Here is a 19,181-nt window from a genome sequence, read left to right as displayed (position 1 = left end):
TTTAACACCAGCTAATTCTTCTAGAGGTAGCTAAAAAGTAGATAAAATTCTTGTTAGTTAAATCCATTGAAAATAATAGATAACAATTTTATTTAGCTTTGTTTTTTTTCTTTAAATATGGTAGCTAGATTCTAGTAATTAGTACCTATACCCGATACTTTATAAACCTAAAATAAATAATTTCATAAACTAAATATTTAAAAAAATATGAGAACTGAGAATATTATGGTAATTTAAATATTTGATTAAATCATTAAAATATTAAATATTTGTGAAATAGATAGTATTTAAAACATGGATAAATAATAGATATTATTACTACTAACTAGATACCTAGTTAAATCTTAGATACAGTGTATCTTAAAAATTGTTCAAATATAAATTATAATAAATCTACCTATAAAATGCCTAGAGAACAATAGAAACGTCATTAGAGACAACCTCTATAATATAATTAACGTTGTGCTATGAGACATGTCTCACAACTCGCCGTTAATATTTCTGTTTTATTTTATTTTTAAGTAGGTAATTGATAATAATTATAAACCCCTATAAACTCGATATTGTGATTGGTTTTTAATTTAAAGTTTGTTTATTTCTGGTGTGATGGATATTGCCTAAATACGAGTATTTTTCAAAAATATGTTAAGTGTTGTTGGTATATCTGTTTAATTTTTTTTCACCGCCTCCTCAATTTAAAAATTCATGCCTTGCCAGTTGCCACCATAATAAGGTTTAGACGTTTAGTTATATTTATTTTTTTATGTATAAATGGTTCATACCTACCTATTTAATAAATAATAATAGTGTCTGCATATCTTACCAATAAAATGTGAGCATATTTTGGTCCTCCTACATAATTTTCAAATTCGCCAAGAACTTCAGCTAAATTTTTCAATTCCGGCAATTTTTCAGCAACAATAAGATGAGTAAGATATGGTACTAAGTGTTTACGAGTATTTTCTGCACCGAGTTTTAAAGCGGCATCCCGTAAGAAATTTATTGATTCCAAACGATTCTATTGATTCATAATAACAAAATATGTGAATATGTCGTTAGTACATTTAATTCAAATCAAATAAGTTATATTATAATGACGAAGCTGATTAAGTATCACAGACAGCAGTATACCTATATAATTTAATACCTGCATAATTAATATACTACAGTTACAATTTGTAAGTATTATTATAGTATTATACATTTATGATTTTTACATAATATGAAATATGAAAAATAAACTAAGAAATTTTTAGTGATAAAAATGCGTCCACGAAAAAACGAAACGGTATTAAAAAATAATTTTGTAGAAAGCAATATTTCAGGACCAACCTCGTCAGCACTTTTCGAAATATTAATTACCTATTTAAAAAGTTACAGTTATTTTAAAACAAAGATCTTTACTCTTCGTAACTTAATTAATAGGTATTAATTATTAGGTACCTATCTACCTACTAACATTATTTAAAGTAACAATATATTTATTCCAAATCAAAAGCACAGGAACTACTTTACACACGGGGGTAGGGTCAATAATAAATGGGCAAAAGGCTTAACCGCTTAACCACTCTATTTGTTACTCTTCAGTCAGTACTTGAAATATTAAATTTACAGGTTACAGGAAAAATATGTAAGGGGTACCTACTACTTACATAACAAACTTATTATACCTATCATAAAAAAATAAAATAATAAAATAATAATATTAATAAAATACATCAATTTTAAAATAAAATTAAGCAAGCATGAACTATGAAGTAATACAACATAATAATAATTAATTATGTCAAAATTATAATCGATTTCGTCAATTTTTTTTAAACCAAATATCAGTTAGGTATACCTATATGTTATAAATCAATCAAATACCTTGTTGAAGTTATTTAAAATTTTAATACTAAATATTTTTTTTTCCCGAGGAGATTGAGATTAATAATTAATGTTAATAAAAATGTAATTTAAATATTTGTTTTTTTGCTGTGAATAGTTTTGTCTGATTTGGAGAGGAAGGAATGGTGAAATTATATTTTTGCCCTTCCACTTGTTCCAAATCGTTTTAATACCCCCACGACTTTAAAAAAAAAATAATACAATTTTAAAAAATTGGAATGTTCGTGAAAATATTTTATTTTATATAATCATCAACGAATTTCTTATTTTTTAAATAATAACTGTAAACGCTATATAATTTTAAAAATATTCCTATGCATTATTTAAAATTAGGATATAGGTACTATGTAGTTATGTACCCCTGACCTGGTATTTTTTTTGTATGACCTGGTGCCTATGCAAATAGGTATAAAATAATATTTTGATCAAAATAATACGTTTCGCCAACAGCCGGAATCTTACCACAAGGCAATCACAATTGATGGCAGTTTCGATAAAAGAGCGATTGTGCGAATGACCATCATTTAACGTCAAATGGTTATCGTCGCGATAGGTTTCGGACATTCCTTGTTCAATTCGTTCAGCCATAGTAGGTAACTACTGTCTACTAACCAGTAACCACTCTTCTCAGTAGTCAAATTGGAAAATGTAAACGAACTATTTTTGTTATTTTTTTTTTTTTATTATAAAATGTTGATACTAGAATTATGATACGAATTGTGTAAAATAAAACAATAGGTAATGACGATACTCGACTACCAATGTTTTATCATGAATATTATTTATCAACGACTGTGGTGACCTAAATCATGACTAATTAACTATTTAATACTTATTTAATCATGGTACAAATGTCAAAATAAAAATGCAAAAAAAGTTATACGTATTGAAATTTGTCTAATTCATAAAACTTTACTCGTACAGTCATTACAGTGATGCATCGCTGGTCTTATGCGATTTTTTCCATAGATATTTCCGAAAATGAATAGCCATCAATCATTATTCATCAAAGATTCAAAGAAGTATTATAAAATAATAAATATTACGCATAGACATATTTTTTTTTTTTTTTTTTTTTATTTTTATTTAAAATATAATTACAATCTATACAACAGTTTGGTACAATAAGTAATTGAGATGAAGTATTTACATATCGAGAATAACAGATGGGGGAGGGCACTCAGTAGTGCCACCCGACAGATTAAATTAGAAGGTCTCTAGGCCAGGAGCGTTTTAAACGTCTCTGGGGGTTATCAGGGATTGTTAGAGAAGATATGCGTTTTATTAATGGATTGTAGTGTTGGATTAATTTGGAATGAAAGGAGACGTAGTGAGACTTTGTTAATTGAGAGAGCAATGGTATATTTAGATCTTTGTGCAGATTATTATTTGTGATAAACCATGGAGCAGAGACAATTTGCCTCAGACAGATAGACTGGAATGCCTGGATTGTTCTCGTGTTTGAGGGTTTGGCAGAGCCCCAAATCTGGATGCCATAGGACCAGACAGGTCTGATGATGGTTTTGTATATTAATAGTTTATTTTTTAATGATGTCTTGGATCTAAGAAGTGGGCGGAGTAAATGGAGTCTGGAGTTGACTGTTTTTCTTTTTGTTTTAAGGTGTTGGGCCCATGTGAGGCGCCTGTCAAAGATCAAACCTAGGTATCTTATTGTCGGGGTGATTGGGATTTGGTTATTATTAAAAGATACAGAGGGGCAGTCACCTGGTCTAAGAGAGAAAGTGATAAAGGATGATTTAGCTTCATTAATTTTGATCTTCCAGCGGTTTGACCATAGTTGAATCGAGTTGAGATGATTTTGTAGTCGGAGAGATACTACCTGGGGGTCATGGTTTGAAGCCAGGATTATTGTGTCGTCAGCATATGTACCCAGTGATGTATGAAGAGAGGTCGGAGTGTCGTGGGCGAATATAGAATATAAGAAAGGAGCTATGTCACTTCCTTGAGGGACTCCAGCTAGTATTTGGAAGTTTGACGAGTAGCTGTTGTTAACGCGAACACAGAAGGTGCGATTTTCGAGGTATGATTTTAAGAGAAGGTAGTAGGGGGCAGGGAGGAATTTTTTGAGTTTGAAGAGAAGTCCCGCATAGACATATAAAGAGATATTTTATGTCTATATGATATTACGCCTCCTCCAGTTATAACTTGTAGCAGTGGCTCCGATCCCTATATCTATATGTTGCGACTGCAACACAATATATTTGGGTGGGTGGGTTTTTTTGGTAGACAGATTAAAATAGATGTTTTAAATATTACACAAAAAAATAAATAATATATTTTTTACACATCTGATTATGAATATGATGTACGTTTATAGTGTAGTAGGTGGTGAGTGATTAAATTAATTAGGTCTAGTTGGGAACATAAAGTTGTTGATACATCGGCGTCACTGACTTTTAGTTATATTTTGTACACTCCTTTAAATTTTAATCTAAGTCACCATAAATATAATACAAAATTCAGGATTTCCAGTTATTCCGGAAGAATAAACCTAATTTAGATAGGTATTGAAAATAGAAATTACCTACCTTATGTTTACGTTGATAGTTTTTTTAATTTTATTAATTATATTAAAGGAAATTTATTTGAAATAACCTTTTAACTATTTTCTATAGTATCAAATGTTTTTCTAAATTCAAATAAACAGTTACACATTCTTTTTAGTTTCAAAAGAATTTTACTATAAAATATGTAGCTTGATACTGTACTAATTGCTTGATTAGCGCTTCTACCGAGTCTGAAGCCTGTCATCGCCAATTGTTTAATTTTTTTAGTTAGATGATATTTTTATTTTTGAAAAATAGTTATTATTTTCTTTATTTAAATAATGGCTATAAATTTATTTGTAGCATAATTTACATTTGAATTGTTCAATATTTATGACCAATCATAGTTCTTTAATGATATATGTTTAACATTGAATATTAGAATATATAATAAAATAATTTGCTCTTTGCAAGTACATTAAATAGTAAATATTAATTATACATATTATTTCAAGCAGGCATGGGTACAGGGGTTAAGCAAAATGCCCTGCTCACAGAAAAAAAAAAATATGGTTTCTGGAAATTCTGTATTTGATATCCTTCTTCCAATTAGATATCCTGGATCCACGCCTGATTACAATAATTACAACATATCCAAATGTTTATCATATTTACATTTTATACTGGGTACTAAATACATTCTTAGGAAAATTACACTTGAAATACATTTTCATAAATAATTTTGAATTGGTAAGTTTCATCCTTTATATCAAATGAAATTTTAACTTAAATAAGTATATATTATAATCATATATTTACTTCAGAACATTATTTTGCCTTCGTAATTGTACTTAATTTAACAAGTATCCTTATTTTTAACTCATTACAATTTCTTAAGCAATTAGCATATTCTTAAATCAAAATTTTAAAGTATTTATTTACGCTTTATCTCACTCTTACCAGTTTACAAACTGACGGCTATATTCTAAACATTCTAGATGTTCATCTCTTGCAGCAGCTGTGCACGTGTTAGAGGACATAATACAACCATGATCATGGGCATACATGAGACATGATAAGTGGCCACCAGCTGCAGCTTTGGTGCACACATGTCTTCCCCATTCACATCCAATTTTATGGCAAAATTTCAAGCATTGCAAGTTCCCGTGTTTTGCAGCAGTAGCACAGGTTAATCTTCCTATTTGACATCCTAATTTATACAAGTATCTCATACAATACTCGTTTCCTCCTATTGCAGCCTTTTCCAAAATATTTAGACCCAACGGACATCCATGTTTTTGTGCATACACTAGACACTCAAAATGTCCGCCAAGTGCGGCATTATTTGATGTTTCTTCGTCCCATCTACATCTATTTTTATGTGCATATTTTAAACATTTCAAATGTCCACCTCTTGCTGCAGCTGCACATGTTTTTGAGGTTAAGACACTTCCGTTCTTATGTGCATATTTTAAACAATCCAAGTAACCACCAGCTGCAGCTTTGGTGCATGTTTTTATTCCCCATGGACATCCAATTTCATGAGCATACTTTAAACATTGTAGAAAACCACCTTCTGCAGCAGCAGTGCATGCAAACATTGTCAACTTACATCCAGTTTCATACAAGTACTTCATACACTCTAAGTGTCCACCTTTGGCAGAGTCTTTTAAAACATTATTGCCATATGGACATCCATGCTCATGGGCATATTTTAAACAATCTAAATGTCCATTTTTTGCAGCTCTCTTGCATGTTTTATAGTTCCATTCAAATCCATTTTCGTGAGCAAATCTCAAACAGTCCATATGTCCAACTCTTGCAGCTTCAAAACATGCTACTCTAAAGCTCTCTCGATATACAAAGAGACAATCTAAATGAGTTGGATCATATGGCAAATCAATGTTTCTTTTAATGGTATGAAATATTTGGCGACAACAGTTTTGTATATCGACTTCTGGTGCATTCCTAATTCTGTTATACTCTTTTCTTTGAATGTCAATACAAGCATAATACGCAAATTTACTTAATGTAAATACAGTACGCTTATCGCAATCATTGGAAAAACATACACGGTCCTATAAAAACAAAAACAGGGTATTAAATCAATAGAATTTTAAAATGATAAAATAAAAAAAATATAAACAGTAATAATTACTTTAGGGTTTTCAATACGCACACATGGACATAAACTGTAGTCATCCATTTTAAATTTTTGTTTAATTCTGTAAAAATATATGTACATGTAATGGCCAATCATAAATTATTAATATTAATTACAATTTATGATACATAGTTTACATTAGTTACACATGCAGATTGAATATCATATATAACACCTTAAACTAAGTATGTATAAAGAAGACTTTTACCTAACCTTCGAAAACCAGTTTCACCAGCCCCTAGTTATTTAACATAAAATTATGTTAAAACCAGAAAGTATAAACTATAAATATTTATATTTTTAAGATTTGTAAAATCATAGTAAATTTTTAAAACTATCTCAAAAGCAAAATTTAAAGTACAATGTTTCAGGAATTAATGTTTTTGTCAGACTGAGTAATTTGATCACAAATATGTGCAAGGAACTTATTTGAACCAGTCACAGTAAATAAAAATATTTAGGCAATTTCCATCAAAAAATTATCACTAAGATTAAGAATTTTAGATACATGGAACCATTCAAATTTCAAATTTTAAAGTTTAATTTTATTCACCAGTTTTGTAATAATATATTTGAAGGACTATGGGTACATAGTACACAGCAAAACCTATGAATAGCAGGCCTTTGGTCACCAAAATTTTGTCTGTTATTTGGAGGTGTCTGCTATTCAGAGGGAGTACAATTTTGAAATTCATTAAAGGTAAAAATGTACAAGGAAAAAATATGTGCTAGGTTAAATTAAATTATACTTAATATTATTATTTAATGTTTTAATGATAGGTATAAGAATTTTAATATGCATTTATACATACATAAAAATAATTCAACTTTGTTTAAAACGACAATTAAATAAGACTCCTTCTATGTTTCAAACGATACACTCCATAATGACCTCTCCATTCCAACAGTATAACACATAGCCAAAACTCTATAAAAGCTTCCACTCAAATCTATCCAACCACTGCAATCCTCTAATTTCAAACCTATCTACTCTCAACAACCAAAGTGATCCCAGAAGACAAATAAAACACAGATGGTGCGACCATCTAACTGAATAATAATAATAATAATAATAAAAAAACCACTTCACATCCCATGAAGTACCAGGATGGATTCTTCAATTAAGCAAACAGTTTCCTTCCCCCTCCATATATTACGTATACTTATTGTAAAAGTATATTATATTTACAGATTGTATAAATACAAATAAAAAATAAAAAACTGTAAAAAAAACTGTTTTTGAACAAGTTCATTATTGTTACGCTAGTATAAGCAAATTTTTTCTGTTGTGTTTTTGTTATTATTTTTAAATTAAGTTTAAAATAGATGTTTCTCCATTGAAAAGCAGTAAAAATGTCTCATTCCAAAAAAGACGTCCACTATTGGGGTGTTAAAGGAGGTTTTACAAACTTTTAAAATAGTTATGAACGCATCCTTAAATGTTAGCAATGGCGGATTTTTTAGGAGTAGAGCCAAAATTGTTCATATTGTTATATATCATATCATATAATTTTGTAAACACAATATTTATGATTTGATGTTAGGCCTTACAATTATAACTGTCAAGGGGGGGCACGCTCCTTAGCCCTTCCACTTAAATCCACCACCGAACATTAGACAATATGAGTAATATTGATTACTGTATAAGTATAACTAAATATGTAACTATATTTTTAAAAGTATAATTTTAGTACAAACTGAAGTACCTTAGTGTCAAGAAAAAAAAGAATGATTTACTATTACCCATCTAATATTAAAACTGCACCTATTTAATATTTGAATATGTTAATATTTATTTTTTTTTTTTTGAGGGTTTAGAAGGTGAAGTATCCTAACATCGGTAGTAAAAAACTTACCAACTTAGTACGAACCAAGCGGCAAGTACTGATCAGTAGAGGCAATAGGTCTGCGAACCACACTGAGTATCGTCGACAGAATTGAACCATACGTCCACACCAATTTACGTGTAGACTAGGGCAGACTAGAGTATGCTGTCTGGGCCAAGTGATCTTGCGATGAAATTAAACTCGATTTATCACACGCGATATAATATATTAATAGGTGTTTGAACCACGAACTGATCGAAATTTTAAAGTAACAATCTAGATGAGCTAAAGGTGAGTGGTTCGTTACGAATATCAGCTATAGTTTCATAAGGCAGTGTTCGGCGATGATCGATTGAAAGACATTTGGAAAATCATAAAAATTTCAATTTACAAGATGAGATGAGCTCGATGCGTCGGCGCCGACAACGCTTTGAACGACAGAACTCAAGAGTGACAAGAGTCCTTAACAAGAAAGCCCGTGGCCTGTTGACAGTCTGGGTCCTGAGAGCAATCCGACCAAACCGTATACCGAAATACCGACCATCACGATCACGGCGTCACATGATAACAATTTTGTGATATCACATTAATTATAATATTTATTATTTATTTTATTTTATCGTGGTCCGTCATTCGACATTTTACGTTCAACACGTTACATTAACGGTTACGTATCACCTATATCCCGCGACAAGTAGATCCACGTACGTCAACTGGATCCCATTGGATATTTAGAACCTCAAAGACAATTTAGATTTCATATTAACTATAATCTCCCACGTCATTTAGGTACCCAGAAATAGGCGGTAATTTAAAAAACTTGTCTAAAAAAAATACTTAAATAACAATTTAAATTTTAAAAATATTATGAAATAGTATGAAGTATAAGTAAGTTACATGGCGTTCGTAAAATCTCTAATTCCATTAATTATGATATTAGATTCGATGTTTTAAATAAGTAGTAACGTTTCATTATATTCTAATATACACGATATATGAATTATCGATTATGTTAATGTAGAACTTATATATAATTTTTAAAAGAACTTGCTCAAATACCTATATATTATAATAGGTAAATACATTAAAACCTAACCATTGACCTGGGTGACTATACTTATTTACAAGCATTGTATGACCACTTATTCCTTTAATGTTAAATTTATATTGGACTTATTTATAAGTTTATAATATTTCTCGTTTCTTAATATAAATAATTATTTAATTGGTATTTAATAAAAAAAAATGTATGCAAGGTAACTATAAGATAAGAATAACAGTGTTAGGTAATTTTCCACACCACCTTTATTATTAAACGACGTACAATAACATTGTCCGTATTGTTTAATAACTTTATGAGGTATTACACGAGGCGCGTTTTTTTATTGTGGTGTCCCCAGTAGGCCTAATCCACATCCTAAGCGAGAACGCATCATATGCAGGGGCGTATTTAGGTAGGGGTTTTGGGTTCAATTGTCCAGAACGGCAAAATTTTAAAGATTTAGAGGGGCGGTAAATTTTTATTTCGTACTGGCGCAGTGACGTCAATCATTAATAATTTTCACAACACATGTGTGCCATAGAGGTATAAAATACTATAGTATTTATATAACATGGTATTCTATGGTATTAACAGTTTGACCACTATTGCGCGGTGTAGAAGTTTTTTAATTTTTTTTTAATGGGGGGAATGCGGCAAAATATGTGTTGCCCTTATCCTAAAATTCCTAAATACACAACTGATCATATGAATGCATTCAAATAATAAAAAAAAAATATACAATAACTTAAACTATGTAGGTATTAATAAAATTATATAATATAAAACGGGTAATGTGTATAATATATGTGTGTTGCCGGCCGGCGTAGTCAATGTGTTGGATGAGTGGATGAGAGATGAGCGCTAATGCGTAAAGGGGGGACAACTAAATTAAGTGATCTTCTTTTTGATGCTGCCAATCTTCCTCCGGGTTGAAACGAAGCCGAGTGCCGACACATTTCCCATCAGCTTTGTGACAACTTCTTCTTCACTGATAAATATTATATATTTATATAAAGTATACCTATACCTACTACGATTCTAAAAATTATAATATATTACAAACAAACCCTTTCGACAGTTGATTATCAGTTGAATTTCTTTTTGATGCTGCAAATCTTCCTCCGGGTTGAAACGAAGCCGAGTGCCGACACATTTCCCATCAGCTTTGTGACAACTTCTTCTTCACTAATAAATATTATATATTTATATAAAGTATACTATACCTACTACGATTCTAAAAATTATAATATATTACAAACAAACCCTTTTGACAGTTGATTATCAGTTGAATTTCTTTTTGATGCTGCAAATCTTCCTCCGGGTTGAAACGAAGCCGAGTGCCGACACATTTCCCATCAGCTTTGTGACAACTTCTTCTTCTTCACTAATAAATATTATATATTTATATAAAGTATACTAAACCTACTACGATTCTAAAAATTATATTATATTACAAACCAATCCTTTGGACAGTTGATATTAAGATGAGCTTCTTATTGATGCTGCTAATCTTCCTCCGGGTGAAACGAGCCGAGTGCTCGATGACCAATTCTCCGTCTTTGAGTAGTCCATGATCCAGCCAAATGTTTGGTTCCTATAAAACTTCAACTAATGTGCTGATTAAATGTAATTTAAACTTATAGTAAAATTTTAATGTTTAAGAAATCTATGTTGGTGTTCTTTTATTTTTGAATTTAAATTAATTTGAAATTTTATATTCATAATTTATCAGTTAAAAATGTAAACAAGAACTAAAAAGATTATAGTATATTGCAGTTTAACTTTCTGTTCGGTGGCCACCTTTTTAATTCCTCGCTCTCTTTTATAAGAAAGTTAAACAGCACAATAACTATAAAAAAATATAAATTTAAACATACACAAAGACGAACTAGCTTTGTGATAAGAAAAAAAAATTGAAAAAATTGGTAATTTATCAACGTATTATTAAAATAAAAAGAACACCTAAAACCGTAGTACAGTATATTATCTGAAAAAAAAACCATAAAAATTAAATATAATTTAAGTAAATATTCATAATATACTGTACTACTGTTCAAAAAATTATATTATTAAACAAACACAGCCTTGCGACACTTATTTGTGTTATTCAGATGAGCTTCTTAATGATACTGCCAATCGTCCTCCGGGTTATAGCGTAATTATTTCACTTTTTTTGTTTTTCCGATATTATGGCAAGATCTGAAATTTTTTGTTTTATTTTACTATTTACCACCCAAAGTACCAAATAGATCCATATTTGCTACAAGAATTCATGACAAACAAAAAATAAACTACATAATTGTAAGATCATTATACATTTTTCGCTACGTCCACGTCCAGGATCTAAGGTGTACTATTCTACTACTATTCTAATATAATATAATCGCGAATAATACAAATAATACATGGTTGTTATTTCTCACAATTTTTTTCTACTATAACTAATGAGTAAAATAAGTAGGCATTGTGTACTATTTTTTCATTGGACCCTGGAGAATAAAATATGCGTCTACATCAACTACATCGTCCGACTAGCGCGGATTGTTCATATAAATTTGTATATTTTATTTTAAGTTTAAAAAATAATTTTAATCCCAAAAAAGAAAATAAAAAAAAACTTACTTAAGCGTCGACTGTTCCCGTGAAACCGAGTTGTGTCAATCTTCAGACTATACGTAGTAGTGCACCGCCGCCGAAGAAAAACTGCAAATTTTCTTCATATCGATCTTCATCGTGATTCTAAATGAGAATAAAAATTCATTTTTATGAAAATAAACAGCACGAAATTAAAATGAGAGTACTTGTCATGTACTTCAGTACTGTTCATTAAGACTATTATAGAATTGTTAATCGTCTTCGACGAATGTCATCGATTGTCGTATGCCACAGATGACGAATATAATAATATGATAAACCTATGGTTTTTTTTTTATAGAACTCTTTGTGATATTATACGATCTTTTTTTCTATTTTAGCTGTTTGACATATGAACGTAAAATTGAAACATTTAAACTATAGACCAAATCTTTATAGATATTGCAAAGTATTAATATTTTATTCTAATGAAAATGATTACAAATTATTTAATTTAATCTATAAAAATAGTAAACTAAACAAAAATAATTATATTATTATATATATTTAAAAAAAAAGAATTATGATTAATATCGTTATGTTTCTGAGTTATTATTTCTGCATTCTTTTGGTTTAAATCACGCAGTGCTTTAACTTAATCTTACATATTCTTACATGTAAACTTATATATATATATCTGAAGACACCTATCATAATAGAAACAAATTCATACATTTCCTTTATTATGGTTTCATGTAACAAATAGTACCTAGTCAATGCTTTGAGGAATTCAATTTTCAGTACCATTTTACAAAATAATCAAAAATTACATTAAATTAAAGATAAAGAAGTAATTATATTACAGTGTTGGTTTATACATTAGTGATTATAGTAAGTTTATTACTGTAATTAGTGTGTGAAATTTGAATTTGAAAGAAACAGTCAGTCAATCTTCATTAATAAGTATAATTTTGAAGTATTATGACTTATAATATTATATGTTGATTGATATTGCTAAGTATTTTATTTTTTTTTTTTGTGTAAAGTTTGACAAGCTACATTTTTTCCGAAAACATTGCATTTATCATAATTATTATTATAATATTGTATAAATAATAAATATAATTTATACCGTATTATATTTTTGTTACATACTTTTGAGTTAATAGGTACAACCCTTTCGTAAAATAATTTGAATAAATAATATCTTAAGATTAATCTATACGTATGTCAAAAATGTCATTGTGTCCGTATAGTATAACATGTAAAAAAAACTTTTATGCCCCTACAAATAATGTTTTAAATAATAGCAAAATATCGTAAATATACATAATTTCAAAATATTTTGAAAAAATACTATTTGTAAGAAATACTCTCATAAGAATTTAATTAAGGTTTTAAGTATCTAAAGACTAAAATTATTCGTTTTTGAACTATAACAAAATATAAAATTTATTTGAGAAAAAATATTTATTTTTAGGATGGGTGTATTAATAAACATTTAGTAAGTTATAGGTATAATACTGAACTTCAAATAGTCATAAAAAATAATGTGACTTTCCAGTAAACATATTATTTTTATTTTAGGTTAAAAAAAAACTAATGAGAATTCCAATATAATATTTTTAAATTGTAGATATAAAAAGAAAATATTTATATGAATATCTAACGAAAAAATTAATGTGAACATTTTATAGATTTAGCCGAATACAATCAAAATTTTAATTTTAAACGTTTATAAAATATACCGTGACTATACATTTTTTATTGCAGTAAATTAGTGAACGATTGATGAAGAAGCCTGTATTAAATTTTAAATCATATTTGCATATCTATAATTTTTTTCGGCTTAATAAAAAAAAAAAAATGTTATTGTTTTAAGTAATGAAAATAATGCTTTTAAAATTATACAATTTACCTATAGAGAAATCATAATGTAGATAAGTGGTAAATTTTTCAAAATTTTATAATTAGTATTTTTAATTAAAATTAAATTAATAAATTAATTTTGTCAATATTATACAAGTATATAGCGTAATAATACATTTGTTTTTTTTGTGTTTTCGATATTATGACAAGATTCGAAATTTTTTTTTTATTTTACTATTAACCACCCAAAGTACTGAATAGATCATATTTGCTACAATAATTTATGACAGAAAAGAAACTACACAATTGTCAAATAAATATACATTCATTGCTATGTCCAAGATCCAAGGTATACTTGACGACTTAATTTTATTCTTGGCTATTTTATACATTGGACCAGTGGTCAACCTTTTTGGACTCTCGGGCCACATTCACAAACTAAAAACTGTTTGCGGGCAAGAAAAGAATAAAAATTTAATATACTTAAATTATTTATTATGCAAAAAAATATTGTTTAGAACTTTAAATTAAATAAAAAATTCGTCGTTTTAGAATTTAAAGCGGGCCGTAGACAATAGCTCACTGGTTGCCGGCCATTGCATTGGACGATTGGAAATAAAATATAAGTCTGTTATCCAAGTATAGCAGCTTGTACACGTCAATAAATATTTATTTTAAGTATAAAAGATAAATTTAATATTCCATAATTATGGGAAAATTAACTTACGTAAGTATTCTTCGACGCTGTTCGGCGAAATCGAGCTGCACCACATTTACAGTTCAAACGTGCACCATCACCGCCGAAGAAACAGCTAGCTCTTATTTCTTCATTCGTCTTCTTTGAGCTTCAGAATGAAATTATTAAAATATTCTATAAAAATGAGAGAACTTGTCATACACTAAAGGCTGTTGTTTAAAGACTGTTCAATAAAAATATTAGAATTATTAACGGTCTTCTACGAATGACGACGATTGTCGATTGCCACGGATGATAATGTGATAGATTATATGTTTTTTTTTTATAAACTCTTTGTGATATTATAGGATTTATTTTTATATCTCTGTCTTGCATACGAAACTTTTGGTATTTAATTAATTTCGTACATAAAACCATAATAATTGTATATTCTGAATTTTTTTTTTTAATTATAATTTTATTATTTCAATAGACAATAGGTTTTGGTAAAATTTTTCACCAAAAAATAAAACCATATAAATATGGTAATATTTACAACTTTTTGTTTTTCCGATATTATGGCGAGATCTGAATTTTTTTTATTTTATTTTACTATTTACCAACCAAAGTACCAAATAGATCATATTTGCTACAAGAATTCATGGCAGACAGAAAATATACTACATAATTGTAAAATCATTATACATTTTTCGCTACATATCCAGGATATAAATTCTAAGGTGTACTTATAACGAATTTATTTTAGTCTTGGCAATTTCATCATTAATGCATAATCGGTAACCTTTTTGAACTCTCAGGCCACATTCACAAATTAAAAACAGTTTGCAGACCAGATAAAAATGAAAACTTTATATTCTTAAATTATTTACTATGGAAAAAATATTTTAGAACTTTAAAATAATAAAATATAAATAAAAAAAAATGTCAGTGTTTTAGAATTTAAAACGGGTCGTATATATAATAACCCGCCGGTTGCTGACCACTTTATTGGACTGGACGATCGAAAATAAAATATAGGTCTGTCATCGGGGTAACAGCTTGTAGAAGTCAATAAACATTTATGTTATGTATAAATAGTAGATTTATTACTACCCCAAAATTATAGGAAAATTAACCTACGTAAGTATCCTTCGACGCTTTTCGGCGAAATCAAGCTGTGCCATATTAAAGTTCAAACGTGCACCGTCACCGAAGAAACAGCTATAGTTTATTTCTTCATTCGTCTTCTTTACGCTTCGGAATGGAATTATTGAAATATTTTATGAAAATGTGTGTACTTGTCATGTACTGAAGGCTGTTGTTTGACGACTGTTCAATAAAATTATTAAAATTGTTAATCGTCTCCTACAAATGACAACGATTGTCGTTTGCCATGGATGAAAAATATTATAATAATGTTTTTTTTATAGAACTCTCTGTGATTTTATAGGATTCATTATTATATTTCAGCTGTCTTGCATACGAAACTTTTGGTATCTTATTAATTTCATACGTAAAATCATAATAATTGTATATTATCCTGAATTTTTTTTAAATTATAATTTTATAACGGTTATTAACGGTTTTATACGGTTTGGCAGAACTAAATGATTAATAATTTTAAAAATATTTAAAAATTTAATCATTAAACTGATATTACATACTAAAAAGTTAATAGATTATAATCTATTACATATAATAAATATAAGGACTTGCAAAATTACTAAAATTAATTTCTAAATATTATTCATATTAAACTCATTACACACATATAGTCACATATCATTTCCGTTTCAGTACCGTCCTGTTTAGGAATAATACATAATCATACTATTTTTACTGTTTTTAAAATTAATCGATAAATTCTAACTAATATGCTCAGATAATTTGCGATATTAATATATATATATGTAATAAATGCATCTATTTATGGTATTATGCTATGTTTATTTTATCCTATAAGTGTATTGTTAAAATATTTAAAAAATTATAATATTTATAAGAAATGCAAACATTAACATTTGTTAAAATTATCAAATAACTACAGTTATTCGTTTTTAAATTAAAAAAAAACAAAAATCGGTTGAGCAGAAATAGTTTTCACAGAAATATGAAATAAATGTCTAATAATGTCATAAAAATTCAAAATTCAGACAATTATAAAAAAATATTAATGCGTCTTTTCAGAAAACTTTTTATTTTTGTTAGGGATAAAAAAAACTTATATTAATCAAGTACTCGGCCAGTTAAAAATGAAAAATGCTATTTATCAATTAATATAAATATAAATTATTATATAAAATAGGTCTGGTAATATACTAATATGACGATTATGTATTTTTGGTTTCACGTATTTTATGCATCGCGCGTTCGAGAATAAAATATGCATACGTATACGTCACACGGCGTGAATAGTAGAATAAAATATGTGCTTACGTCGATTACATCGTCCGAGTAGCCGATTGTTCATATAAATAAATATATTTTATTTTAAGTTTAAAATGTAAATTTAATTCTAAAAAAGAATAAGAAAAAAACTTACGTAATCGTAGACTGTTCCCGGGAAACCGAGTTGTTTCAATCTTCAGTCTATACGGAGTGGTGCACCGCCGCCGAAGAAACTGAAAATTTTCTTCATATCGATCTTCATCGTGATTCTAAATGAGAATAAAAATACATTTTATGAAAATAAACAGCACGAAATGAAAATGAGAGTACTTGACATGTACTAAAGGCTGTTGTTTGACGACTGTACAATAAAATTATTAGAATCGTTAATCGTCTCCTACAAATGACAACGATTGTCGTTTGCCATGGATGATAATATGAAATATATTATAATTTTTTTTTTTTTATAGAACTCTTTGTGATTTTATAGGATTTATTATTATATTTTAGCTGTTTGACATACGTAAAATTGAAACACATAAACTAGACCAAATCTTTATAGATATTGCAAAGTATTAATATTTTATTCTAATGAAGATGATAACAAATTATTTAATTTGATCTATAAAAATAGTGAACTAAATAAAAATATTTATATTTTTAAGCATTTAAAAAAAATAATTATGATCAATATCGTTATGTTTCTAAGTTATTATTTCTGCATTATTTTGATTCTAATCACGCGCAGTGTTTTAACTTAATCTTACTTATCTATTACATTAGATGCAATTACCTCTGTCTGTAGATATTGTGTCTGAAGACACCTATCATAATAGAAAAAAATCATACATTTCGTTTATTGTGGTTTCTTGTAACAAATAGTACCTAGTCACTAGTCAATGCTTTAGTTAATCAATTTACTTTTTAAACTTAAAATAAAATATATTCATTTTTATGAAAAATCCGCTACCCGGATGATGTAATCGATGTAGACGCATATTTTATTAATTTATATATAAATTATATAATATTGAACTTCAAACAGTCATAATATAAGTTTCCAGTGAGCATTTTATTTTTGTTTTTGCATTAAAAAAACTAATGAGAATTCCTATAAAACATTTTAAAATTGTAGATATAAAAAGAAAATATTTATATGAATACTAATGAAAAAAATAATTTGAACATTTAAAAAATTTTAAAAATTTGTAATAATAAAAAAATAAAGAACATTGTTTATATATATATAGTTTTAAAATATTTTTAAAATAATAACATAAATAAGAAATACTCTCATAAAAAATTAGTTAAGACTTTAAGTTATCGCTGTATAAGTTTATTTGTTTTTAAACTATGTATAGTATTATAGTCTATAACACAATATAAAAATCGTTTTACAAGAAATAGTTTTTTTTGGGGATGAAAAATTAATACTCAATAAGTCATAAAATATTGAACTTCAGTCGTAAAAAATAATGTGACTTTCCAGTAAACCTTTTATATTTATTATATTTAAAAGAACTAATGAGAATTACTATATAAAATTTGTATATAAAAAGACAATATTATATATATAATAATATCTGATGAAAAAATAATTTGAAAATTGTATAGATTTAGAATAAATTTGTCAAAATTTTGATTTTAAACGTTTATAAAAATATACTATCGTGACTATACATTTTTTATTGCAGTAATTTAGTGACTGATGAGGAACACTGTATTAAATTTTAAATCATATTTGCTATCAATAATTTTTATCGGCTTAAAAAAAAAATTTAATTATTTAAAATTGTTAAAATGTTTTTATAATTATACAATGTATAGGAAATCATAATGTAGACAGTTGGTAAAATTTTCAACATTCTATGATTAGCATTTTTGAATTAAAACTTAGTAAATGAATTAATTTTGTCAAAATTTTACAAGTATATTATAGCGTAATGATTCCAGTTTTTCCGATATTATGACAAGGTCTGAAATTTTTTATTTTATTTTACTATTAACCACCCAAAGCACTAAATATTTCATATTTGCTACAAGAATTCATAACAGATAGAAAATTTTAAAATCAATATACATTCATTGTGCTACGTCCAGGATCCAAGGTTTATAATTTTTTATGGAAATGAGAGCACTTGTCATGTACTGAAGGCTGTTGTTTGACGACTGTTCAATAAAATATTAGAATGGTTAATCGTCTCCTACAAATGACGACGATTGATGTTTACCATGGATGACAAAT

The 19,181-nt window shown here is 27.8% G+C and overlaps 1 protein-coding gene and 2 long non-coding RNA genes across 4 annotated transcripts; all 3 read right to left on the bottom strand.

Annotated features, from left to right (window-relative positions):
* Nucleotides 1-5: 5 nt before the first annotated feature.
* LOC132930670 (uncharacterized) lies at nucleotides 6-8,941 on the bottom strand. Of its 2 annotated transcripts, none has more exons than XM_060996659.1 (4): nucleotides 8,418-8,941; nucleotides 6,556-6,622; nucleotides 5,358-6,475; nucleotides 6-30 (listed from the first exon to the last, which is right to left on the bottom strand). In XM_060996659.1, exons 2-4 carry the CDS (start codon nucleotides 6,601-6,603, stop codon nucleotides 21-23), a joined length of 1,176 nt encoding a protein of 391 aa, XP_060852642.1. In that variant the 5' UTR covers nucleotides 6,604-6,622; nucleotides 8,418-8,941; the 3' UTR covers nucleotides 6-20. The 2 variants fall into 2 exon arrangements, with proteins under 2 accessions (XP_060852642.1, XP_060852643.1); XM_060996660.1 differs by lacking the exon at nucleotides 6-30 and adding an exon at nucleotides 913-1,018.
* A 915-nt stretch (nucleotides 8,942-9,856) lies between these two features.
* On the bottom strand, nucleotides 9,857-11,415 carry LOC132930249 (uncharacterized). Its single transcript, XR_009662200.1, has 4 exons — nucleotides 10,888-11,415; nucleotides 10,693-10,813; nucleotides 10,497-10,614; nucleotides 9,857-10,417 (listed from the first exon to the last, which is right to left on the bottom strand). It is a non-coding gene; the product is annotated as an uncharacterized LOC132930249 (long non-coding RNA).
* A 93-nt stretch (nucleotides 11,416-11,508) lies between these two features.
* LOC132930250 (uncharacterized) lies at nucleotides 11,509-17,243 on the bottom strand. The gene is made up of 4 exons (XR_009662201.1): nucleotides 17,091-17,243; nucleotides 14,600-14,743; nucleotides 12,052-12,168; nucleotides 11,509-11,628 (listed from the first exon to the last, which is right to left on the bottom strand). It is a non-coding gene; the product is annotated as an uncharacterized LOC132930250 (long non-coding RNA).
* Between the last annotated feature and the right edge of the window lie 1,938 nt (nucleotides 17,244-19,181).

Source organism: Rhopalosiphum padi, chromosome 4 (genome assembly GCF_020882245.1).
Source record: "Rhopalosiphum padi isolate XX-2018 chromosome 4, ASM2088224v1, whole genome shotgun sequence".
NCBI classification, from domain to species: Eukaryota; Metazoa; Arthropoda; class Insecta; order Hemiptera; family Aphididae; genus Rhopalosiphum; species Rhopalosiphum padi.
Note: the sequence above shows the minus strand (reverse complement) of the source record. Positions and strands in the feature narration are given on the sequence as shown.

Bases quoted from the DNA above. Each gene is read 5' to 3' on its own strand.
- LOC132930670 (XM_060996659.1), bottom strand. From the start codon at position 6,603: ATGGATGACTACAGTTTATGTCCATGTGTGCGTATTGAAAACCCTAAA. The intron at 6,476-6,555 runs GTAATTATTACT...TTGTTTTTATAG, and splicing joins TGCGTATTGAAAACCCTAAA to GACCGTGTATGTTTTTCCAA.